The 27,855-nt window shown below is 46.8% G+C and overlaps 1 protein-coding gene across 1 annotated transcript; it reads left to right on the top strand.

Moving 5' to 3' along the window:
- Positions 1–282: 282 nt before the first annotated feature.
- Positions 283–17,723, top strand: LOC306936266 (extracellular serine/threonine protein kinase FAM20C-like; the record flags this gene model as incomplete). The annotated part of the gene is made up of 9 exons (XM_079519756.1): positions 283–293; positions 648–740; positions 6,966–7,081; positions 10,590–10,770; positions 13,355–13,464; positions 15,227–15,308; positions 15,934–15,993; positions 17,331–17,490; positions 17,586–17,723. The coding sequence occupies 9 exons, from the start codon at positions 283–285 to the stop codon at positions 17,721–17,723; spliced, it is 951 nt and encodes a 316-aa protein (XP_079375882.1).
- Between the last annotated feature and the right edge of the window lie 10,132 nt (positions 17,724–27,855).

The following is a 27,855-nucleotide window of genomic DNA, read 5'->3' as shown; positions in this document are numbered from 1 at the left end:
CCGGGACTGGGAGGAGTCTGTCAGAGTGTACACGGATGGATGGTTGTTGTACTTAAAAGTATTAATACTGCAATTGATTGATTGCAGTATTTATGAACAGTTTGCAGAATTACAGTACATTTCAAGCGCAACTCAATACAAAAAGTGTTAACTGTGGACGACAGCATTACACTGGTTTACAACAGGGTCCACCATGTTAAATTCATCAGAACATTTAGAGACGTACAAATATACACTTCTATATAGCCAAAAACAGGAAATCATCATAAAAGGACTACAGTGATGGGAAAAAGGTGTGTGTGTGTGTGTGTGTGTGTGTGTGTGTGTGTGTGTGTGTGTGTGTGTGTGTCATGCTCCCGTCCTGAACATGAAATAGGTCCATCACCTCCCTCTGCTGGCCGTACAGGGAATGGCAGGATTGCATATAAACAGTGAGAATGGAATTGCAGACTCCCACAAGAGAACGTTTGTGTTGTGATTTTGAGACTAACTCTGTTATTTTGTGTGTGTTTTTAACAGACAGACCAGAGAACAGGAGACTCCTCCAGACTTCTACCTCTGTTATTGTGTGTGTTTTTAACAGACAGACCAGAGAACAGGAGACTCCTCCAGACTTCTAACTCTGTTATTGTGTGTGTTTTTAACAGACAGACCAGAGAACAGGAGACTCCTCCAGACTTCTTCTACTTCTCCGACTTTGAGAGACACAACGCAGAGGTCGCCGCCTTTCACCTGGACAGGTACCTTAATTACACTGCTTTTCACACGCACGCACGCACGCACGCACACACACACACACACACACACACACACACACACACACACACACACACCTTTACATAGATTGTGCATTACATTCACACACCTTTACTCTGGGTAAAGGAATGGGATAGCTGGGAAAGTTGATTAATTATATAGTCTCTTAATTGTTCAGTTCAAGTGGTAGAGTTAACGTGGGCATGCGTCCATCTTTATTATGATTACTGTTGCATGCGACTTCACTCACCTCCACTCAGTGTGGATGGATGGAGCTGTTGTGTTTTGTTGTTGGTTCCATTTCCAATGCCACCTTTACTCCATCTATCTTGCCCATGCAGCTCTGATGAAAGAGTCTGCAGCGCTAAAGAGTCTGCAGCGCTAAAGAGTCTGCACTCTGCAGCGCTAAAAACGGTTCACAGTCAGCAACACCGGAGCAAATACGTCTAGCTGTAACGCCAGAAGAGCCACAGCCAACCAGTAAGTAGCAGCAGCCCAGTGAGTAGCAGCAGCCCAGTGAGTAGCAGCAGCCCAGTGAGTAGCAGCAGCCCAGTGAGTAGCAGCAGCCCAGTGGCGACTGTGGCTCAGGAGGTAGAGCCAGTAAGTAGTAGCCTGGCTAATAAGCCAGACTAATATCACACAACACTGTCGCGGTATATCAGTCTGGGCTGGCTCCACTTGGATTTCATTTCCCGGGGGGCGGGTTCAAACATTTTCTCTTTGACGCAATTGGTCAGAGCTACTGTCAGTCAAAAGTCTCAAGCATTTAACGTCACTGTACCAAAGCCCGCCCATATTGCATACCGTGTCCCGATTGGTCCGACCTGTTCTCGATTGTAGGAAAGAGGCGTGCTACTGAGCCTCGCCAGACCGAAATCCGCTGGTAGGCAACTTTTTTTTGCCAACGGCTGATTCGGTCTGGTTTATTAACCAGGCTAAGTAAGTAGCAGCAGTCCAGTGGCGACTGTGGCTCAGGAGGTAGAGCCAGTAAGTAGCAGCAGCCTAGTTTAACCCAGTAAGTAGCAGCAGCCCAGTTTAACCCAGTAAGTAGCAGCAGCCCAGTTTAACCCAGTAAGTAGCAGCAGCCCAGTGGCGACTGTGGCTCAGGAGGTAGAGCAGGTCGTCCAATGATCCTTGGGTCAGCGGTTCGAATCCCGGCTCCTCCTGACTACATGTCGAAGTGTCCTTGGGCAAGACACTGAACCCCAAATTGCTCCCGATGTGCTGGTTGGTACCTTTGCATGGCTTCCGCCGCAATCGGTGTATGAATGGGTGAATGTAATGCACAATCTATGTAAAGCGCCTTGGATAAAGGCACTATATAAATGCACCATTTAAATGCACCATTTAACCCATTTTGACCTGAGGACGATTCTACAAATGTCTTCTAAATCCTGACAGTTTTCTGAAAAACCCTCATGTTTCTACTGTATGTCAGTGGTTCTCAAACATGTTCATGTCAAGGACCCCCATCTAAGATGATCTGTATTTGGCCGTCGACCCCCATCTGAAAATATGTTGTTCCAGGGACCCTCCCAGAAGCAAAGATTTGAGTTAAAAACGTTGGCTCTGAAAGAATATATATTCAAAGATTTGCACTGCATTTTCACTATTTTTCAAAAATAGCAGAACTACAAGCTCGTAGCGCGGCACTCGGTGCCGCACTACGAGCTTGTAGAGCTTGTAGTTTGACGAGCTTGTAGCGTGTGTGCAACCGTGCGTGCGTGCGTGCGTCAGTGTTAAGTCTCACAGGGTCAAGCCTTGGCCGACAGACTGTAGACAGGTCAGACATACTGTGGACAGGTCAGACACACTGTGGACAGGTCAGACATACTGTGGACAGGTCATACTGTGGACAGGTCAGACACACTGTGGACAGGTCAGACATACTGTGGACAGGTCATACTGTGGACAGGTCAGACACACTGTGGACAGGTCAGACACACTGTGGACAGGTCAGACACACTGTGGACAGGTCAGACACACTGTGGACAGGTCAGACACACTGTGGACAGGTCAGACACACTGTGGACAGGTCATACTGTGGACAGGTCATACTGTGGACAGGTCAGACACACTGTGGACAGGTCATACTGTGGACAGGTCAGACACACTGTGGACAGGTCAGACACACTGTGGACAGGTCAGACACACTGTGGACAGGTCAGACACACTGTGGACAGGTCATACTGTGGACAGGTCATACTGTGGACAGGTCAGACACACTGTGGACAGGTCATACTGTGGACAGGTCAGACACACTGTGGACAGGTCAGACACACTGTGGACAGGTCAGACACACTGTGGACAGGTCAGACACACTGTGGACAGGTCAGACACACTGTGGACAGGTCATACTGTGGACAGGTCATACTGTGGACAGGTCAGACACACTGTGGACAGGTCATACTGTGGACAGGTCAGACACACTGTGGACAGGTCAGACACACTGTGGACAGGTCAGACACACTGTGGACAGGTCATACTGTGGACAGGTCAGACACACTGTGGACAGGTCAGACACACTGTGGACAGGTCAGACACACTGTGGACAGGTCAGACATACTGTGGACAGGTCAGACACACTGTGGACAGGTCAGACACACTGTGGACAGGTCAGACACACTGTGGACAGGTCAGACACACTGTGGACAGGTCATACTGTGGACAGGTCATACTGTGGACAGGTCATACTGTGGACAGGTCATACTGTGGACAGGTCATACATACTGTGGACAGGTCATACTGTGGACAGGTCATACATACTGTGGACAGGTCAGACATACTGTGGACAGGTCAGACACACTGTGGACAGGTCAGACACACTGTGGACAGGTCATACTGTGGACAGGTCAGACACACTGTGGACAGGTCATACTGTGGACAGGTCAGACACACTGTGGACAGGTCAGACACACTGTGGACAGGTCATACTGTGGACAGGTCAGACACACTGTGGACAGGTCATACTGTGGACAGGTCAGACACACTGTGGACAGGTCAGACACACTGTGGACAGGTCAGACATACTGTGGACAGGTCAGACACACTGTGGACAGGTCAGACACACTGTGGACAGGTCAGACACACTGTGGACAGGTCATACTGTGGACAGGTCAGACACACTGTGGACAGGTCAGACACACTGTGGACAGGTCAGACACACTGTGGACAGGTCAGACACACTGTGGACAGGTCATACTGTGGACAGGTCATACTGTGGACAGGTCAGACACACTGTGGACAGGTCAGACGTGCTGTGGACAGGTCAGACACACTGTGGACAGGTCAGACACACTGTGGACAGGTCAGACACACTGTGGACAGGTCATACTGTGGACAGGTCATACTGTGGACAGGTCAGACACACTGTGGACAGGTCATACTGTGGACAGGTCAGACACACTGTGGACAGGTCATACTGTGGACAGGTCAGACACACTGTGGACAGGTCAGACACACTGTGGACAGGTCATACTGTGGACAGGTCAGACACACTGTGGACAGGTCATACTGTGGACAGGTCAGACACACTGTGGACAGGTCAGACACACTGTGGACAGGTCAGACACACTGTGGACAGGTCAGACATACTGTGGACAGGTCAGACACACTGTGGACAGGTCAGACACACTGTGGACAGGTCAGACACACTGTGGACAGGTCATACTGTGGACAGGTCAGACACACTGTGGACAGGTCAGACACACTGTGGACAGGTCAGACACACTGTGGACAGGTCAGACACACTGTGGACAGGTCATACTGTGGACAGGTCATACTGTGGACAGGTCAGACACACTGTGGACAGGTCAGACGTGCTGTGGACAGGTCAGACACACTGTGGACAGGTCAGACACACTGTGGACAGGTCAGACACACTGTGGACAGGTCATACTGTGGACAGGTCATACTGTGGACAGGTCAGACACACTGTGGACAGGTCAGACACACTGTGGACAGGTCAGATACACTGTGGACAGGTCAGGGTGAACATAATGCTCCTGTAACACCGTCCCTGTCGGCATGGAAACCTCACATGTCAAACACATGTTACTTCATTTTGTTTTATTATTCTTCATTTTTATCCCACAATAATTATTCAACCCATTTTTTCTACCACCCAGTGTCAATTCACCATTTGTCAGCCTTCTGATTGGTTCCTAACTGACCAACCAGAAGGCTTTTTCTGCCTTGTCCCGCCCTGGTTCCACCTTGTTTATGTTGAATTTGCTAAAACATGACCTGCCCTGCAGTCACCGTGCTGCACCTGTGATGTTCCTTTTTACCAGTGGCGTGCACAGATAGACACTAGGGGGTGCTAGAGCACCCCCTGCCCTTTTGGCAATGTGCCCTTTTGAAAAAAAAAAGGAAAAAAAAACATTTTTTTCTCTCTTTTTTTTTTTTGTTTTTCAAAAATAGCAGACCTACAAGCTCATAGCGCGCCACTCGGTGGCGCGCTATGAGCTTGTAGATCTGCTATTTTTCAATAGCTAAAGCACAACATAATGCTAACACCAAAAGGGGTTCCCGCCCAAAATGGGTTAAGGCAACCGGCCGGTTCCACGCGCTGCACAAGGTGCCCTTTTTTTACTTGAGCACCTGCCCCTCTAAATGTCTGTGCACGCCACTGCTTTTTACTGACACCAAGTTTAAAATAAGAATTAAACACACAGAATATCAATACGAAGCAACTGGAAAACATGTTATTTTAATGGTAGTGGATGGAGAGAGAGGATTTTTGTCCAACCACGAAAAGGCAACCAATGGGTGCGAAGAGGGGTACAACCAGGGGAGGGACTTGACAAAGGGTGAATAATTGTCAAATGTAATCCTGGGCGCTATACACTTCCTCTTCCAACCCGGGGAGAGCAACGGACAGACCTCATGCTCCCGTCAATGCATGAGGAGTCCAAGCCGCTTAAAAAACAAACCTTGTAATCGGTTCAGTATTCCTAACACCCATAGAGCACCGAAGTCCTGACGTCACTGCCCTCTACTATCACTAGAGGGCGCCAGTCCCATGGTTCGTGTATTTTTTTATAAGCATTATAATCTCCATAGGGGGATTTTAGATCGCCTCATATAAGAACTGTGTTTGAAAATTAAACCGATCACCCCGGCCTTTTCACTCATATGGATATGAAGCATCGACTGAAGGTGGAAATGTACAAATATACCCAAAGAGTAACAAAATAAGCGTTAGAAACGAGCCAAACAACCCAGAGACTACATTTCCGGTCAGGCTGCTTCTGCCCGCAGCCCGTCGCACAACAGAAACTGAACGTTAATTATGTTTATTTTAATTTTATTGATATATAATGTATCGTGGTTAGTACGAGTCGAGTCACCACCAGCTGAGCTTACGTCAACGAGGAATCTCAGGAACGCAATATGTTGACAGCTGGGCGTGACGTATATGCTCAGCGACATTGCATTCATATGTAGTTTCAAGGCTTTTGCGGTCACATTAATTCCATTTTCTCTAGAAACTGGCTGTATCAAATATGAATGGACATCATTAACGATGCACAGCCACTCCCCTGACAGAAACGCCGGGGTGGTCGGTTTATTTTTCAAACACAGTTCTTATATGAAGCGACATAAATCGCCCTATGGAGATTTCAATACAAATAAAAAAATACACGAACCTTTGTGTTGGTGCCCTCTACTGGAAGTGACGTCAGACTTCGGTGCTCTACGCAGTTCTATACTAGCCATACGCAAAAGAAGTAGCAGATCTACAAGCTATGAGCTCACACTGCCATGTGATGCACTGTGAGCTTGTAGATCTACAGATCAGTAGATCTTCGTACAGGGCATTGATTGACAACAATATCAATTCAAAGCTCATGAGAATGGAGGTATAGGGTGTACTTTCTCCATACGACCACTAGAGGGAGGCCATAGTTATACTTAATAATGAATGCATGCAAGTGGACTCAGTGGAGTACACAGTGCTACACTACTGTGTGCACGTTATGCACGCACACACACGCACACACACACACACACACACACACACACACACACACACACACACACACACACACACACACACACACACACACACACACACACACACACACACACACACACACACACACACACATCAGAGGAAACCATTCAGGAGCGGATTGTTGTTGTTATTTTATATGCATTTAAATCTCTCTCTCTCTCTCTCTCTCTCTCTGTCTCTCTCCCTATAGGATCCTAGACTTCCGTAGAGTGCCCCCGGTGGCCGGGAGGCTGGTCAACATGACCAGGGAGATCAGGGACGTGACGAGAGACAAGAAGCTGTGGAAGACCTTCTTCATCTCGCCAGGTGAGGGCGCCACATCTTTGGTGTGATGGGGTGGAACATTAGCTGAAAATTTCCGATCTACAAGCTCACAACAGATCGGCTATTTTTCGGAGAGTTGGTGTAGAGGGAGTTAAATGTGCAATATGTCGTGGGGGTCCCTGTTTCATGTCTCTCTCAGCTATAAGGGGTCCTTGAAATTACAAAGAAGAAAAACAACAATAAAAAGTGTTGTCTTTCTAATTATTTGTTCGGCCCAAACAATTGTGTTTGTTGTCATGATTTGTCACGACTCGAGTTGGCTTTGTACGGCGCTTAAAAGGTCTATACTTTTTGAAATGTCTATGGGGAAAATGCATTAGGAATTATTTCCTGGGCCTGGCGTCGTCATGAAAGGGGGCGGGACTGGGCCTGGCGTCGTCATGAAAGGGGGCGGGACTGCGGCGCTCTATAGGGCAGGGGGTTTACACCATATTGTGTAACGCTCTGAGTTATAATTAGAATGTTTTGAGAACCACTAGTATTGTAATCGCAGAGCAGACATTAAGTCCACATACCAAGTCTGACAGTGTGATTAAAACCGGTGCCAGATCCCAATCCTACTTGACGCTGTTATGGCAGTCATTCACAGCCACGAAACGTCTCCATTCCCCATCCTGTTATGGCAGTCATTCACAGCCACGAAACGTCTCCATTCCCCATCCTGTTATGGCAGTCATTCACAGCCACGGAACGTCTCCATTCCCCATCCTGTTATGGCAGTCATTCACAGCCACGAAACGTCTCCATTACCCATCCTGCTATGGCAGTCATTCACAGCCACGAAACATCTCCATTCCCCATCCTGTTATGGCAGTCATTCACAGCCACGGAACATCTCCATTCCCCATCCTGTTATGGCAGTCATTCACAGCCACGAAACGTCTCCATTCCCCATCCTGTTATGGCAGTCATTCACAGCCACAAAACATCTCCATTACCCATCCTGTTATGGCAGTCATTCACAGCCACGGAACGTCTCCATTCCCCATCCTGTTATGGCAGTCATTCACAGCCACGGAACGTCTCCATTCCCCATCCTGTTATGGCAGTCATTCACAGCCACGGAACGTCTCCATTCCCCATCCTGTTATGGCAGTCATTCAGAGCCACGAAACGTCTCCATTACCCATCCTGTTATGGCAGTCATTCACAGCCACGGAACGTCTCCATTCCCCATCCATGACAAGTTTAACCCATTTTGGGCGGGAACCCCTTTTGGTGTTTTAAACATTATGTTATAATTTAGCTATTGAAAAATAGCAGATCTACAAGCTCACGAGCTACGAGCTACGAGCTTGTAGGTCTGCTATTTTAGAAAAATCGTGAAATATATTTTTTCAGAACGAAATTTCTGAAATCTTTGCTTCTGGGGGGGGGGGGGAGTGGAGAGCCCTGTGAGAGAGTGGCATCCTCAGCTAGTTATTTATGAGCCCTGTGAGAGAGTGGCATCCTCAGCTGGTTATTTATGAACCCTGTGAGAGAGAGGCATCCTCAGCTGGTTATTTATGAGCCCTGTGAGAGAGTGGCATCCTCAGCTGGTTATTTATGAACCCTGTGAGAGAGTGGCATCCTCAGCTGGTTATTTATGAACCCTGTGAGAGAGAGGCATCCTCAGCTAGTTATTTATGAGCCCTGTGAGAGAGTGGCATCCTCAGCTGGTTATTTATGAGCCCTGTGAGAGAGTGGCATCCTCAGCTGGTTATTTATGAGCCCTGTGAGAGAGTGGCATCCTCAGCTGGTTATTTATGAACCCTGTGAGAGAGAGGCATCCTCAGCTAGTTATTTATGAACCCTGTGAGAGAGTGGCATCCTCAGCTGGTTATTTATGAGCCCTGTGAGAGAGTGGCATCCTCAGCTAGTTATTTATGAACCCTGTGAGAGAGTGGCATCCTCAGCTGGTTATTTATGAGCCCTGTGAGAGAGTGGCATCCTCAGCTGGTTATTTATGAGCCCTGTGAGAGAGTGGCATCCTCAGCTGGTTATTTATGAGCCCTGTGAGAGAGTGGCATCCTCAGCTGGTTATTTATGAACCCTGTGAGAGAGAGGCATCCTCAGCTAGTTATTTATGAACCCTGTGAGAGAGTGGCATCCTCAGCTGGTTATTTATGAACCCTGTGAGAGAGAGGCATCCTCAGCTAGTTATTTATGAACCCTGTGAGAGAGTGGCATCCTCAGCTGGTTATTTATGAGCCCTGTGAGAGAGAGGCATCCTCAGCTAGTTATTTATGAACCCTGTGAGAGAGTGGCATCCTCAGCTGGTTATTTATGAACCCTGTGAGAGAGTGGCATCCTCAGCTGGTTATTTATGAACCCTGTGAGAGAGTGGCATCCTCAGCTAGTTATTTATGAACCCTGTGAGAGAGTGGCATCCTCAGCTAGTTATTTATGAACCCTGTGAGAGAGAGGCATCCTCAGCTAGTTATTTATGAACCCTGTGAGAGAGTGGCATCCTCAGCTGGTTATTTATGAGCCCTGTGAGAGAGAGGCATCCTCAGCTAGTTATTTATGAACCCTGTGAGAGAGTGGCATCCTCAGCTAGTTATTTATGACCCCTGTGAGAGAGAGGCATCCTCAGCTGGTTATTTATGAGCCCTGTGAGAGAGTGGCATCCTCAGTTAGTTATTTATGAACCCTGTGAGAGAGAGGCATCCTCAGCTGGTTATTTATGACCCCTGTGAGAGAGAGGCATCCTCAGCTGGTTATTTATGAGCCCTGTGAGAGAGTGGCATCCTCAGTTAGTTATTTATGAACCCTGTGAGAGAGAGGCATCCTCAGTTAGTTATTTATGAGCATTGCATCCCTAACCACTCCAACTAACGGCTATGTCTGTCTGTCTGTCTGTCCCGTCTGTGCCGATGTATGTCCATTTGAGTACAGACAGCTGCAGTAGCGCTGTGGGACCTGGGGGTGGCACTGTGAACCTCCTGATTGAGACGTGCAAGCACACACACACGCACACACGCACGTGTCTCTGTCTCTGTGTCTTGTCAGCCAATAACCTTGTTTCTAACCCGTTGTCCCCGCCCCCCCTCTGTGTCTCCTCAGCCAATAACGTGTGTTTCTAACCCGTTGTCCCCCCCCCCCCCCCTCTGTGTCTCCTCAGCCAATAACGTGTGTTTCTAACCCGTTGTCCCCGCCCCCCTCTGTGTCTCCTCAGCCAATAACCTTGTTTCTAACCCGTTGTCCCCGCCCCCCCCTCTGTGTCTCCTCAGCCAATAACGTGTGTTTCTAACCCGTTGTCCCCGCCCCCCCCCTCTGTGTCTCCTCAGCCAATAACGTGTGTTTCTAACCCGTTGTCCCCGCCCCCCTCTGTGTCTCCTCAGCCAATAACCTTGTTTCTAACCCGTTGTCCCCGCCCCCCCCCCTCTGTGTCTCCTCAGCCAATAACGTGTGTTTCTAACCCGTTGTCCCCGCCCCCCCCCTCTGTGTGTCCTCAGCCAATAACCTTGTTTCTAACCCGTTGTCCCCGCCCCCCTCTGTGCGTCCTCAGCCAATAACGTGTGTTTCTACGGGGAGTGTTCGTACTACTGCAGCACTGAGCACGCTCTGTGCGGTAAGCCGGACCAGATGGAGGGCTCGCTGGCCGCCTTCCTGCCCGACCTGACGCTGGCCAAACGCAAGACCTGGAGGAACCCGTGGAGGCGGAGCTACCACAAACGCAAGAAAGCAGAGTGAGCATAAAGGACCACGCCGTGGCACACGGCTTCGCCACGTTGAACATACAACCCGGTGGCAGGGCCGGTGCTGATGCTGTAGGGCAGGGGTGGGTAACTGGCGGCCCGGGGGCCACATGCGGCCCCCACCTTCACTTAATGCGGCCCACAGGTTAATATCAGAATACTGATATAGTATTGATTTCAGCTGTTACAATTCCAAACTCTCTTTAATTACTTCATGACTAGTATTAAATGACTAGTAGACCTACTTAATTAATATGAATAGTATTAAAAATGTTAGTCTTTTTGTGTCCAATGTAGTTATGGTAACAGTTCATAAAGTTAACATAACTATAACTAAATGCATTTGAAATTCATTAAAAAGGTTACTTTTTCAGGATTCCAATAAAAAAATGGCAAAAAAATATAAGTCAAATATATATATAGCAAAAATAGCCGATCTACAAGCTCAAAACGCGTCGCAGCGCGACGCGTTTTGAGCTTGTAGATCGGCTATACGACCCTCTGGAGTGAGTGTGGAAATATATTGGCCCTCGCCATCGTCAAAGTTGCTCACCCCTGCTGTAGGGCTGTGGTTTTCAACGCTTTTCATTTCAAGGCCCATTATTCATTCTGCATTTGAGCCACGGAACCACTAAGACCCAAAACTAAATCATATTTTACGGAACCACTAAGACCCAAAACTAAATCATATTTTACGGAACCACTAAGACCCAAAACTAAATCATATTTTACGGAACCACTAAGACCCAAAACTAAATCATATTTTGCTGTCGTTGGATAAGATTTTGTCCACAATTCCATGCTAAACACGCAAAACAGCACATGGACAAACTATGCAAACTTTTTCTACATTCTTAATCCATTGAGACCTGGAACACATCCATGTCACGTTAGCGTTTAACCACATTAACCATTAACCCATTTTGGGCGGGAACCCCTTTTGGTGTTTTAAACATTATGTTATAATTTAGCTATTGAAAAATAGCAGATCTACAAGCTCATAGCGCGCCACCGAGTGGCGCGCTATGAACTTGTAGATCTGCTATTTTTGAAAAATCGTTAAAATGTGCCTCAAATCTTTCCGAAAATTGTCATGATTTAGAAAACTTTTTTTTTTAAATTTCGACGTCAGGCCTGAATGGGTTAATGCAGATGTTTAACAATAATTTGACTCTTGAGAGCGTAAAATTAAACCAAATGGACCCGTACGGGTCTCAAGAGTAAAATATCTATAAGGGTCCATTTGGTTACCAACTCTCTATTATTTAGCTGAGGACCACCTGGAACCACCTCAAGGACCACGGGTGGTCCCCGGGACCACTGGTTTAAAAACCACTGCTATAGGGCTGTCCAGGGCGCCGCCCTGCTGGTAGTTTTAAAATGCACACAAGCCCACACAGCCATTATTCGCAGTTAGTTTTGAATGCTGCTGCGTAATTAACCACACCACCTGCCAACTGTGTGCCCCAGCCATTTGTGCTTCACTGGTCAATTTGTGATGACGTTTGTGGTAATCAACAGGAGATTTGGGTCAATTCAGTCCAGCTGTCGTTCCGGGCCCCTCAGCCCAGAACTTTCACATGGATATGAAAGTAGAGGACAATATCCGACATCAAGTCCTTGGAATCACGTATTGGCTGAGTAGACACGGAGCACAGTGCACATATATGCCGTGCACAGTGGCGTGCACAGATAGACACTAGGGGGTGCTAGAGCACCCCCTGCCCTTTTGGCAATGTGCCCTTTTGGAAAAAAGACAAGAAAAAAAAACTTTTTTTTTTCTTTCTTTTTTTTGATTTTTCAAAAATAGCAGACCTACAAGTTCATAGCGCGCCACTCGGTGGCGCGCTATGAGCTTGTAGATCTGCTATTTTTCAATAGCTAAAGCATAACATAATGCTAACACCAAAAGGGGTTCCCGCCCAAAATAGATTAAGGCAACCGGCCGGTTCCACGCGCTGCACAAGGTGCCCTTTTTTAACTTGAGCACCTGCCCCCTCTAAATGTCTGTGCACGCCACTGGCCGTGCATGTGTCATTGCAAACCGGGAGCTGGCTCTGTATTGTGAAATACTTGCAATGTACCGGTATGTAACTTCAGAGACATTCTAGGCCAGTCCTACATGGATTCATGACATGAAATTACAGAGGTGACGTTTGCAAGGTAAATACATCATTACGACAACACTAAATTAAAAATTAAATTAAATGTGTTCGAATAGGTGGGAGATGGACCCGGATTAAATTAATTATGTTAATTCCATAGGTGGGAGGTGGACCCAGACCAAATTAAATGTGTTAATCCCATAGGTGGGAGGTGGACCCAGACCCAATTAAATGTGTTAATCTCATAGGTGGGAGGTGGACCCAGACTAAATTAAATGTGTTAATCTCATAGGTGGGAGGTGGACCCAGACTAAATTAAATGTGTTTAATCCCATAGGTGGGATGTGGACCCAGAGTGAATTAAATGTGTTAATCTCATAGGTGGGAGGTGGACCCAGACTAAATTAAATGTGTTTAATCCCATAGGTGGGATGTGGACCCAGAGTCAATGAAATGTGTTAATCCCATAGGTGGGAGGTGGACCCGGACTACTGTGATGAGGTGAAACAGACTCCGCCGTACGACCGCGGCACTCGACTCCTAGACGTCATGGACATGACCATCTTTGACTTCCTGATGGGTGAGGAGAGAACGCATGCTGCTCAAAACTAAGACTAGATATACTGACGATTTCGTCAACAAATACAAACTAGACGGAAATGTTAGGAAGGGACCAGTGGACAAGAGATCCAGTATAAGTCATTTTACAATGGTAAATGGTAAATGGTGCATTTATATAGCGCCTTTATCCAAGGCGCTTTACATAGATTGTGCATTACATTCACCCATTCATACACACATTCATACACCGATTGCAGCGGAAGCCATGCAAGGTACCAACCAGCACATCGGGAGCAATTTGGGGTTCAGTGTCTTGCCCAAGGACACTTCGACATGTAGACAGGAGGAGCCGGGATTCAAACCGCCGACCCATGGATCATTGGACGACCTGCTCTACCTCCTGAGCCACAGCCGCCAATTAGTTGCATGCTGAAAATAGCAGATCTACAAGCTCACAACGCGCCGTGCTGTGACGCGTTGTGAGCTTGTAGATCGGCTATTTTCAGCAAGTGAAACGACACCATCTAGGCCCGAAAAAATACATTTTGTTCGACTAAATCAACTGTAGATTTAGTTGACTAAAATCATATGTTATTTAGTCGACTAAAACTAGACTAACACTAAAACATTCCAGGTGACTAAAATGTGACTAAAACTAAATTAAAACTATTGAAGAGACAAAAAAAAAAAAAACTAAAATCTAAATTTGCTGCCAACAACAACACTGCTTCTCAAAACGTTTCCACGTCAAGAAGGAACCCCGCAATTATTGGTATTAGTTAGGGAAAGTTAGCCAAATCCAATCTGCAAAAAGAAATCCTCACCGATCGCCTCTCAATTTGTTCCGAGCCAACTCCCTTGGGAAACTTTGTGACAGCTACTGAAAGTCATGAGGGGCGAGCTCCAAAAGTGGTCTTTGGCATACCACTCTACAAAGTGGCGTGCCACTTTACAAAGTTTTCAAAGTGGCATTCCACTTTACAAAGTTTTCAAAGTGGCATTCCACTTTTCAAAGTTTTCAAAGTGGCATGCCACTTTTCAAAGTTTTCAAAGTGGCGTGCCACTTTACAAAGTTTTCAAAGTGGCATTCCACTTTACAAAGTTTTCAAAGTGGCATGCCACTTTACAAAGTTTTCAAAGTGGCATGCCACTTTACAAAGTTTTCAAAGTGGCATGCCACTTTTCAAAGTTTTCAAAGTGGCATGCCACTTTACAAAGTTTTCAAAGTGGCATGCCACTTTTCAAAGTTTTCAAAGTGGCATGCCACTTTTCAAAGTTTTCAAAGTGGCGTGCCACTTTACAAAGTTTTCAAAGTGGCATGCCACTTTACAAAGTTTTCAAAGTGGCATGCCACTTTTCAAAGTTTTCAAAGTGGCATGCCACTTTACAAAGTTTTCAAAGTGGCATGCCACTTTTCAAAGTTTTCAAAGTGGCATTCCACTTTACAAAGTTTTCAAAGTGGCGTGCCACTTTTCAACATTTTCAAAGTGGCATAGCCAATCTGAACTTGTAGATCTGCTATTGTCAGATCTGCAACCACACATAACATGACTTGTCTTTTAGTTCTACTGGATCTCTTCTCCACTAGTCCCTCCCTAACATTTTAATCTAGTTTGTATTGGTTGACAAAATTGTCAGCATATTTAGTTTGTATTTAGTTTCCATCAGTGAAACCAACGGCAGGCGGTGAACGGTCGACCTTCCTCGTCATTGTTTTAGTCGACGCAAAATAAACCGTGCCTCGATCAGACCTTAATGGGTTAAACGTGTGCTTGAAACAGGGAACATGGACCGCCACCACTACGAGACGTTTGAGAAGTTCGGCAACGAGACCTTCATCATCCACCTGGACAACGGCAGAGGGTAAGAGGGTCCAGATGCATTCACCGTAAGGGCTCGTGTCCAGAAAGATGTTTCTATATGTCATGCCTGAGAGTGAGAGCGCCCAGCGTAGGGTTTGAATTGTTCACAGCGGGAGCGCTGCGCTCATGTTTTATTTGCTTGCCGTGAGAGATGAAAGACATTAACCGATGGCTGTAGCCCATATTTATCTGTTGTTGCTAAGCATGCATTTTGGTTGGTTATGTTGGTGTGTTGGTTATCATCGGCTAACGGCTTTCCATGTATTGTGCATCCCTAATTAAAAAGAAAAAATATATATATTGTTTTGTGTGTGTGTTTGAAAGCATTCCCAATAAACTCATGATTCTTCACCTACCTAAAACTCACTGATCAATCTGTAAAGCATGCAAGTATTCAGTCACCAGACCGGTCTGACCAACTTGTGGATGACATATATGAATGACGCTTTGACCTATAGGCCTGTGCCTGTGTGTAGAGGCCGCACACACACACACACACACACACACACACACACACACACACACACACACACACACACACACACACACACACACACACACACACACACACACACACACACAGTGTGGTATTCTGAATGCCTGCGGTTCATTTGTTGTCTCCGTAGGTTTGGAAAGCACTCTCATGATGAGCTGTCAATCCTGGTCCCGCTCAGTCAATGCTGCAGGTGAGTTTAAGACAAAAGGAGTTCTCGGTCACATTCCAAACACGAGGAAGTTCACTGGATATTAATTATACACGTGGGTGTTGTTGCCAGGAACTTGACCCCGACCCAGACCTTAAATTACCCCCATTAAGACTTGAGGACGCAATTCTAAAAATGTCTTCTAAGTCCTGACAGTTTTCTGACAAAATGATGCTTCAGTGGTGTCAGCCACTGCTGGAGGGAGAATTAACGAACTGGTTGGAATGACGTGTTCCTTCCACACGCTACGTCCAACCGGGGGAAACCCCCCTGAGCCCAGGATTACCGTAAGCTTAGATATTGCCACTGGGTGAAAATACAAATGGTTTACAAAGATTGTGCGATAGAAATGTAGCTAAAAAAATAATGGTGCTCAAACGTTTTCATGTCAAGGACATGCAAGATTTAAGTATAATGACCTCAACTCATAACACTTAAGTGGTCATAGTTAGATCGCTATGCCCAGATAGCGCACTCTGCAAAGGATTCTTCTCTTGGGGTAGGCCTATACCTCTTTGCTATTGATCCCAAATCTATATATAAGGATTATTATTATAATTATAATAATAATATTTATTACTATTACTATTACTATTACTATTACTATTACTATTATTATTATTATTATTATTATTATTATTATTATTATTAGTCTGATTTGTGTTGTTCTGTCTCAAGGTTCACCACAACTGAAACCAAACTTTTTTTCCCTTTCTTTCGCTGTTTTTCAACAGTGTCATTATTGTGATTACTTTTTTAAGCTGCCAATAAAGTATTGTATGCTGTATGCTGCTCTGCTGTTGGGCAGACATAGCCCCACCCAGATAATAACTGGGTGGGGCATGCATTTCCAACTTGCATCGTTCCCAAATAGGCCAGTGCCCAACGGGCACCGCTCTATATACAAACAATAAATACAATCAAGTTAGTTGCTTTAGCAGACAGTTGACAGTTTGAGGGTCCAATGGAGTTAGCTGGTTTTGTCAGAAGCACTTTTCAATACTTTTCATTGTTTCCATTTGTTTTTAAACCATTCTGGACGGGAACCCCTTTTGGTGTTTTAACTAAGCATTATGTTATACTTTAGCTATTGAAAAATAGCAGATCTACAAGCTCATAGCGCGGCGCTTGTAGGTCTGCTATTTTCGAAAAGAACGTTTTTTTATTTCAACGTCAGGCCTCAATGGGTCAACCAACACACAGACGTAAAGGGTGTTCAATAGCATTGTTTTTTTTTAAAAACACATTAAAAATGGAGTTAGCTGGTTTCTGCCCGGACAGTGACGACATTCCCTTGTAATTCCTGTGGTCACCACCAGGCTCAGGAGCTCCACGTACCTGCGCCTCCAGCTGCTGGCTAAAGAGGAGTACCGTCTGAGCGCCGTGATGGAGGAGTCTCTGCTCCGCGACCGCCTGGCGCCCGTCCTGATCCAGCCTCACCTCGCCGCCATGGACCGCAGGCTGAGACTGGTACTGCAGGTAGGTGACACCACCAGGCTGAGACTGATTATGGCGGTTGTCCTTTTTTCCGCCACTGACGAAATGTACCTTTTTTCTCACGTCTCTGGCTGCAGGTGGTGGCGGGCTGCGTGGAGAAAGAGGGCTACTCCAACGTGCTGGAAGACGACCTGACGCCGGCGCCGGCGACGGGGGAGGGGGAGGGGGAGGAGGGCGGCGCCGCCACCCGGGCCGCCGCACGCCACCGGAGCTAGTGAGGCAGCCGGGGCGCGACGCGCAACGACACGCACGCCGTCACATCTTGGACCTTGATGCTATCTAGCTAGCCTGCTAGCCTTCCCTACCTGATAAAGGAACGGATTAACCCCCCTCCCCCCCGAGGGCCCCTGGACCGGTATATATTTTTTTGTATTTTTTTCATCATCTTTTGGACCTAAATTGAACACAATCAACAGCCAATTGAAGCCCCCCCCCTATGCAAGAGCCCTTTCTCAGGGCCTCAAACCCAGTACCGCGTGGTCCAGTTTTTTATGCCGAAGGAAGGGCCCCTGAGATGAGAGCCCCACCATGGGCCACGGACCCAACCGGCCCAATGGCTAATTTGGCCCTGCTGATGATGAGTAGTCTGAAAGAGACCTGTGCTTTTCTGGGCATATAAGGGGCGGAGTCATATCCCCGCTGAGACAGCCGGGGACTTCCTATTGGTTCACCAACCCAATGTGGCCGCCTCCCCACACACACCCCCCGCCCCCACACACTCTGCTCCCGACTCCACACAGCGAAGAACACTGACATTATACCACATGTGGAGCGACGCCCCTCTGTACGTCTGCACTCTTATTGGTTAGCGGAAATACACAACGGTTCACTCCGCTCGTATGCCAGTTCTCACGCATGTCTCGCCCAGGCGTTTTTTTCCCCTTCTTCTTTGAAAGCAAAACGCCTGCGAGGCGTCTCCGTGGTTACCTGATACGTGACAGACAGTCTAACCGTTCGTTTCCGATTGGAAGCCAGCGAGACACACCGAGACACGAACCGACGCGCCCGACACTTTGTTGTAGGTTTTTGTTTGTTGACGACGACGACAACAACAACGCCGCCCCGCTACAAAAGCTACGGAATAAAAAGTCGAGCTCGGCTTTCAACTCCACACTAGGCGGCCACGAAGAAGTGAGCTACACAAAAGGAGCGAGTGTTGCTCTTCACCACTTCCGTTTCCCGATCACCTTTCTCTCGTAAATCCTGCTTGTAATGGGAGGGGCGGCACACACACATTTCCGTCAGCAAGTTCTTCTGAAAAGCCTTTTATATTTTCACTTTTCCTCGCTCGTCAGACGCACGCGTTGATGGCGTCCGACGAGTGCTTCGGCGCCGCACATGAAGCTGCGACGCGGCGACTGCTGGGATGTTTTACTTTTCTTTTGTTTTGTACGTTTTGTAGCTGTTAGCGTGAACGCACAGCACGTCACATACAGGACAGCGGAGAATTATTGGACCGCAGTCGTGGCTGTCTGACCAATGGGATTGAGGGTGGGGGAGGGTGGTCCTGGCTGTCTGACCAATGGGATTGAGGGTGGGGGAGGGTGGTCCTGGCTGTCTGACCAATGGGATTGAGGGTGGGGGAGGGTGGTCCTGGCTGTCTGACCAATTGGATTGAGGGTGGGGGAGGGTGGTCCTGGCTGTCTGACCAATGGGATTGAGGGTGGGGGAGGGTGGTCCTGGCTGTCTGACCAATTGGATTGAGGGTGGGGGAGGGTGGTCCTGGCTGTCTGACCAATGGGATTGAGGGTGGGGGAGGGTGGTCCTGGCTGTCTGACCAATTGGATTGAGGGTGGGGGAGGGTGGTCCTGGCTGTCTGACCAATGGGATTGAGGGTGGGGGAGGGTGGTCCTGGCTGTCTGACCAATGGGATTGAGGGGGGGAGGGTGGTCACAGACAAGGACCACGGAAAATTATTGGACCGCAGTCGTGGCTGTCTGACTAATGGGACTAATCCCATGTCTGACTAATGGGATTGAGGGGCATGGTGGTTGTGGGTGTCTGACCAATGGGATTGAGGGTGGGAGGGTGGTCTGACCAATGGGATTGAGGGTGGGGGAGGGGGAAAAAGGCTCCCCATGGTCAATGTTGAATTCAGTGAATTCCGAGAACTTACTCTCCGAGATCTCGATGGCTGTCTGCAGACGCCGCTTGGAAGTGTGTTTGTACAGAAGAGAATCGCCCGGCCTAAATAGTGTTTCCACTGAACATTGACATGCTTCAGAGCCCTAAAAGTTGCTACAGAGCTGGAACCAAATAACTGGAACCGGCCGCAGGTTCCTTGAAAGCACCAACAAGGTTCTGAGAATGTAGAAAGGAAACAGTTCTAGAACCAAAGTTATTTTTGCTGGAAAAGGAACCAGTTCCAGAAACAATGTTCTGTTGCTGGAAAAGGAACCAGTTCCAGAAACAATGTTCTGTTGCTGGAAAAGGAACCAGTTCCAGAAACAATGTTCTGTTGCTGGAAAAGGAACCAGTTCCAGAAACAATGTTCTGTTGCTGGAAAAGGAACCAGTTCACGGTTACTCACGGGCGGTCCTCAACATAAAACTAAGGTTTCAGGAACCACCAAGTATGTTTTTCTGTGTTCCTTTTAGTAGGGATGGGATATTGTTCTTAGCGTTTATCGCGATATAAAAAATAAATAAAAAACGATTTTAACACCTTGGAGGCGCAAGACGGAGATCACCGTCAAGTTCAAGATCACGGCCAGTTGCCCGAGACGGAGATTGATTAATCTCCGTCAAATTAGTGCTATGAAAACTGATCGCATCGCTCTACAGCCTAGAGGTGAAACTTTTGTTCTTCTTCTTAGACGCGATGATATTCTTCCCACCCTTGAATCGAACCCGGGTCTCCGGACATCCCTTTGGCTTAGTGGTTAAGATGTTGGCTTTCCACGTGGGAGTTACAATGTTATAAGGTTTTAAGGAAGTTTTAAACTGTCAGAATGAAATGACTGAACAAAAACATTGCAAGTAACATGTTTTCTTAATATAAATATTTAAATCTGATCGCTTGTCTCTTTTTTCAATTAGCTGTTAACTATGTAGCTGTCGGCGGCTGGATTACTTTCCAAAAACCATAACCTTTCTGGAAATGGTCAAATAACCATGTGTTCCAATGAATGGATCCAGAATACTTTACTATGCTGTCACAAGCTCTCACGCTACTTTTCATTGGTTCAGTATATTCATAAACCCCACAGACACTTCACCACTTTTGCTGTTTGCTACTTTTGTTTTGTGTGACACTGTAGTATGAACTTTAATTTCCCAAATTTCCCAAAATCTCCCAACAAATAAATAATGAATAAAATACAAGCTCATTTGAATTGAATAGACCTGTCCTGTATGTGCCCGTCGGGCGTCGGCTACGGGCAGTGGCGTGCACAGACATTTAGAGGGGCAGGTGCTCAAGTTAAAAAAGGGCAACTTGTGCAGCGAGTGGAACCGGCCGGTTGCCTTAATCCATTTTGGGCGGTAACCCCTTTTGGTGTTAGCATTATGTTATGCTTTAGCTATTGAAAAATAGCAGATCTACAAGCTCATAGCGCGCCACCGAGTGGCGCGCCACCTTTTTTCGCGCCACCTTTTTTCAAAAGGGCACATTGCCAAAAGGGCAGGGGGTGCTCTAGCACCCCCTAGTGTCTATCTGTGCACGCCACTGGCTACGGGCCTGCTTGAGAACGATGTTGAGCCTGTTCTGTTCTGGCACTGTACTTTATAAATCATGTTCTCTTCTCAATGTAAATAATCTATAAGTTGTTGAAAACACTTTTAAGAGGCCGCTCTGCGCAGTACGTGACTTAATTGCTTCTATTTAGTTATTTTTGTTTCTTCTTTCTGCTGTTGCATTGTTACTGTGAAGGTCTGTTTACTAAATGATTTGATGTGTGCAATAAAAAAGTAAGTACAAAAGAGTGTCTGTGTGTGTGCGCGTGCGTGCGTGCGTGCGTGCGTGACGATGACAATGACATGACCCACAAATGTTTCGTGAAATATCCCTCTTAACCCTTTAAAGCCTAGACCTATAGGGCTCCATTTTCGTCACCGCTAAACCCCTTATCCCTAAACTTCTTTAGGGATCCTTTTTTTTAAAACTATTTTGCAAAACATTTTTGAATAGTTAAAATGGCCAGTCTACAAAGCTGAGCTCACGTGTCAATGTAGATTGGCTAGTTGAACTATTCAAAAATGTTTTTCAAAATAGTAGAAAAAGGCAAAGAAGTTTAGGGATAAGGGGTTTAGCGCTGACGGAAATGGAGCCCTGAGAGTAATAGCACAACTCTATCAGTTACAATTCAGTTACAGAGGAGCCAAAACGATACAGGCCTTCATAGAAATGAACCAATGTGTTTTTAGAGGATTCTCAAAGGAATAGGCCTCTCACATCTCACAGCCCTGCCCCGCCCCCTTTCCACACCCCCTTTTCTGAGCGAATGGTGTTGACATGACGTCACTCCATAGACATTACGTATGTTAAAAGACCTACAGTACATTCATGGACCAGAGCTACATCCCTACCTGCTTTGTCTGCACCATTTAAGGCCGTTTCCAAATGTTAAAGTGCAAAACACCAATATTATTATGAAGAAAACAAGATGGTAAGACAGCTAAAACAAATATAATAAAGTTTACCTTCAGAAAAAGCGTTGTTTATGGCTTCTGAATGTAGGTATTTTAACATGTAATGTCTGGAAAGGGGGCATGGAAAGGGGGCGGGGAATGGCTGTGAGATAGGCCTATTGCCTGGCTCTGCATGGCTTGGGGTCGCTAGTTTTTTATTCCTAGGATAGCTCAGGTTTAGGAGCGCTCGTTTTACCACTCTTTTACTACCGCGGATTTTTTAATAGTTTTTGGATTAAGGTTGGTGAGGGGTGCGTTAATAGTTTTTGGATTAAGGTTGGTGAGGGGTGCGTTGCTCCCCTGCTTGCGGTTATGTTTAGGTTAGAGTTAGAGATAGGGTTAGTACTAGTCATAGAGTACTAGTAGGCATAAACACTTGTGTGCAGGTCCAAAACACAGCCCAGCGCTTCCTACTCCACTGACAACCAATCACAGCGCTCCAAATTCCCTCCCATCATAGGAATAAAAAACTCGCCTTGGGGTCCATTTTATGCTCATTCCAGAGGGTTGGTGCATGCATGGCTAGTGGGCCGGCGCTGCCAACGCTCCACTCCATCACCTCTCATGGTTTTCTCATGGTTTTCAGCAGTGGTGGAAGAACAAAAGTACTCGCATGCCATTCTTTACCCATTCTGAACGGGAAACCCTTTTGGTGTTTACTTTAGCTATTGTTTGAAAAATAATGAAAATGTGGCGCAAATCTTCTTTGCTTCTGGGTGGGTGGTCCCTGCATGGAAAAACATATTTTCAGATGGGGTTTGTCGGCCAATTACAGATAATTCTGGGGGTCCTTGACATGAAAAAGGTTGAGCACCTACTGATATAGAAACATGAGGTATTTCAGAAAACTGTCATGATTTAGAAGATTTTTTTTTCAATTTCGATGTCGGGCCTAAATGGGTCAAAAAGTTAAAGTGTCAATACAGTAATGTAGAATTACAAGTTAAAATCTGGTAATGAAAATGTACGTGAGTAAAGTATTGGTGTCAAAATGTACTTAAACTAATGTAGAAAGTATAGTACGCATTAGGCATGATTCAAGTTTTTTTTTTTTTGAAAATTACAATAATAATATCAAATAAGCTTGTACAAACAATACTATCTACAAGCTCACAATGTGTCGTCACATCGTGAGTGAGCTTGTACCGTGACAATAATGTCCTAAATATACTAATGGAAAGAGTCCGGAACACCGGTATGAAAAACTCAGCTCCACTGATTTATTGATTCAACGTTTCGATCATTTCCTGAAGAAGATCCTAGTGATCGAAACGTTGAATCAATAAATCAGTGGAGCTGAGTTTTTCATACCGGTGTTGCGGACTCTATTTTTTCCTCTTGTACTGCCTCTTGTCCAGCACCTGGGCTAGAGTGGAGGCACATGCTCTATTACCTTTCTAAATATACTAATGAAATCCTACTTCAATCAAGGTCCATACAGGAATCCCTCCTGTCCGTTCATATACAGGAACCCCTCCTGTCAGTTCATATACAGGAACCCCTCCTGTCAGTTCATATACAGGAACCCCTCCTGTCAGTTCATATACAGGAACCCCTCCTGTCAGTTTATACAGGAACCCCTCCTGTCAGTTCATATACAGGAACCCCTCCTGTCAGTTCATATACAGGAATCCTCCTGTCAGTTCATATACAGGAACCCCTCCTGTCAGTTCATACAGGAACCCCTCCTGTCAGTTCATATACAGGAACCCCTCCTGTCAGTTCATATACAGGAACCCCTCCTGTCAGTTTATACAGGAACCCCTCCTGTCAGTTCATATACAGGAACCCCTCCTGTCAGTTCATATACAGGAATCCTCCTGTCAGTTCATACAGGAACCCTTCCTGTCAGTTCATACAGGAACCCCTCCTGTCAGTTCATATACAGGAACCCCTCCTGTCAGTTCATACAGGAACCCCTCCTGTCCGTTCATATACAGGAACCCCTCCTGTCAGTTCATATACAGGAACCCCTCCTGTCAGTTCATACAGGAACCCCTCCTGTCAGTTCATACAGGAACCCCTCCTGTCAGTTCATACAGGAACCCCTCCTGTCCGTTCATATACAGGAACCCCTCCTGTCCGTTCATACAGGAACCCCTCCTGTCAGTTCATACAGGAACCCCTCCTGTCAGTTCATACAGGAACCCCTCCTGTCAGTTCATATACAGGAACCCCTCCTGTCCGTTCATACAGGAACCCCTCCTGTCAGTTCATACAGGAACCCCTCCTGTCAGTTCATATACAGGAACCCCTCCTGTCAGTTCATATACAGGAACCCCTCCTGTCAGTTCATATACAGGAACCCCTCCTGTCAGTTCATATACAGGAACCCCTCCTGTCAGTTCATACACAGGAACCCCTCCTGTCAGTTCATTCAGGAACCCCTCCTGTCAGTTCATATACAGGAACCCTTCCTGTCAGTTCATATACAGGAACCCCTCCTGTCAGTTCATACACAGGAACCCCTCCTGTCAGTTCATTCAGGAACCCCTCCTGTCAGTTCATATACAGGAACCCTTCCTGTCAGTTCATATACAGGAACCCCTCCTGTCAGTTCATATACAGGAACCCCTCCTGTCAGTTCATTCAGGAACCCCTCCTGTCAGTTCATATACAGGAACCCTTCCTGTCAGTTCATATACAGGAACCCCTCCTGTCAGTTCATATACAGGAACCCCTCCTGTCAGTTCATATACAGGAACCCCTCCTGTCAGTTCATATACAGGAACCCCTCCTGTCAGTTCATACAGGAACCCCTCCTGTCCGTTCATATACAGGAACCCCTCCTGTCAGTTCATACAGGAACCCCTCCTGTCAGTTCATATACAGTTAGCATATAGTTTGCAGTATAATGAAGTTTCATTAACTATAACTATAAACATTGCCAGGAACCTGAAATATAGGCTTTATTTTTGTCTTTTCCTGCTCTTTAACCCTTATCCCCAAATGCCTTTCGAAATCAGTGGTTGTCCAAAGCTTTTTGCGTGCCAAAGACCCCCGGAATTATATGTAGGCCTATTTGGTCATAGTAAGTTATAGAGTACATGTGAGAAACAATTAAGTACAAGTGAGGAAGAACTGAAAGGGGGCACCCATTTTCGGGAGGTCGTGGCCAGGCCCGGCCAGGCTCAAATCCCCCCCCCCCCCCCCCCCCGACACACACACACACACCCCGGCCGCTGGGACGAAACGCGTCATCGGAGCTGGGAGTGGCGATCATTTATAACCCACAAGATGGTCAAACCTGTCTGCTGACTGAATACTTGCATGCGTGCAGCCGTGCATTGCGTGATGATGTCGTCTTGCGATAGAAATTTGCCCTGCGAGAAAACAATCAATCAAGTGTGTACGTGTCAGGGTGGCCACACCGACACAGACGTATTGCCGGTTTTGTGGCAGCCGCACTGTGTTTTGGTTTTCCTGTTTCACATTCCAAACACAGCAGAGAGTTTACAGAAATAGAAGGTAATTAAACATATAGTAAACATGGTGTGTTGCCACTAGGTCCATTTAGTACTTCCGACATTTCCGCGAACTCGGGCTGCCACTAGGCCACCATCTGAGAATTTAGAAGTCTCCTAAATTCACCTTTTGACCCAACCACTGTTTTCCCTGGAACCTTTTGAATAAGACAATTTAAGTTGATTTAAGTCTTGACTCCGGATCTCCTAGTGTAGTGTGAATCTCACCTCCACTACCCGTGGGTGGCCAGCAGGGCATGTGTGTTACCTCAACACACAGGCAGACAGGCCTATTATAGGTCAAATCATCATTCTTAACTGCAGGCGTTGACACTAAGGGTTGCCCACCTGCCCCTGGCAGCTAAATACAACACGAAGGGTTGCCCACCTGCCCCTGGCAGCTAAATACAACACTAAGGGTTGCCCACCTGCCCCTGGCAGCTAAATACAACACTAAGGGTTGCCCACCTGCCCCTGGCCGCTAAATACAACACTAAGGGTTGCCCACCTGCCCCTGGCAGCTAAATACAACACTAAGGGTTGCCCACCTGCCCCTGGCAGTTAAATACAACACTAAGGGTTGCCCACATGCCCCTGGCAGCTAAATAAAACACTAAAGGTTGCCCACATGCCCCTGGCAGCTAAATAAAACACTAAAGGTTGCCCACATGCCCCTGGCAGCTAAATACAACACTAAAGGTTGCCCACATGCCCCTGGCAGCTAAATACCACACTAAAGGTTGCCCACATGCCCCTGGCAGCTAAATAACACACTAAAGGTTGCCCACCTGCCCCTGGCAGCTAAATAAAACACTAAAGGTTGCCCACATGCCCCTGGCAGCTAAATAAAACACTAAAGGTTGCCCACATGCATCTGGCAGCTAAATAAAACACTAAAGGTTGCCCACATGCCCCTGGCAGCTAAATACAACACTAAAGGTTGCCCACATGCCCCTGGCAGCTAAATAAAACACTAAAGGTTGCCCACATGCCCCTGGCAGCTAAATACAACACTAAAGGTTGCCCACATGCCCCTGGCAGCTAAATACAACACTAAAGGTTGCCCACATGCCCCTGGCAGCTAAATAACACACTAAAGGTTGCCCACCTGCCCCTGGCAGCTAAATAAAACACTAAAGGTTGCCCACATGCCCCTGGCAGCTAAATAACACACTAAAGGTTGCCCACCTGCCCCTGGCAGCTAAATAAAACACTAAAGGTTGCCCACATGCCCCTGGCAGCTAAATACAACACTAAAGGTTGCCCACATGCCCCTGGCAGCTAAATACAACACTAAAGGTTGCCCACATGCCCCTGGCAGCTAAATAAAACACTAAAGGTTGCCCACATGCCCCTGGCAGCTAAATACAACACTAAAGGTTGCCCACATGCCCCTGGCAGCTAAATACCACACTAAAGGTTGCCCACATGCCCCTGGCAGCTAAATAACACACTAAAGGTTGCCCACCTGCCCCTGGCAGCTAAATAAAACACTAAAGGTTGCCCACATGCCCCTGGCAGCTAAATAAAACACTAAAGGTTGCCCACATGCATCTGGCAGCTAAATAAAACACTAAAGGTTGCCCACATGCCCCTGGCAGCTAAATACAACACTAAAGGTTGCCCACATGCCCCTGGCAGCTAAATAAAACACTAAAGGTTGCCCACATGCCCCTGGCAGCTAAATACAACACTAAAGGTTGCCCACATGCCCCTGGCAGCTAAATACAACACTAAAGGTTGCCCACATGCCCCTGGCAGCTAAATAACACACTAAAGGTTGCCCACCTGCCCCTGGCAGCTAAATAAAACACTAAAGGTTGCCCACATGCCCCTGGCAGCTAAATAACACACTAAAGGTTGCCCACCTGCCCCTGGCAGCTAAATAAAACACTAAAGGTTGCCCACATGCCCCTGGCAGCTAAATACAACACTAAAGGTTGCCCACATGCCCCTGGCAGCTAAATACAACACTAAAGGTTGCCCACATGCCCCTGGCAGCTAAATAACACACTAAAGGTTGCCCACCTGCCCCTGGCAGCTAAATAAAACACTAAAGGTTGCCCACATGCCCCTGGCAGCTAAATAACACACTAAAGGTTGCCCACCTGCCCCTGGCAGCTAAATAAAACACTAAAGGTTGCCCACATGCCCCTGGCAGCTAAATAAAACACTAAAGGTTGCCCACATGCATCTTGCAGCTAAATAAAACACTAAAGGTTGCCCACATGCCCCTGGCAGCTAAATACAACACT

The sequence above is a fragment of the Electrona antarctica genome (genome assembly GCF_951216825.1).
Source record: "Electrona antarctica genome assembly, chromosome: 14".
NCBI classification, from domain to species: domain Eukaryota; kingdom Metazoa; phylum Chordata; class Actinopteri; order Myctophiformes; family Myctophidae; genus Electrona; species Electrona antarctica.
Note: the sequence above shows the minus strand (reverse complement) of the source record. Positions and strands in the feature narration are given on the sequence as shown.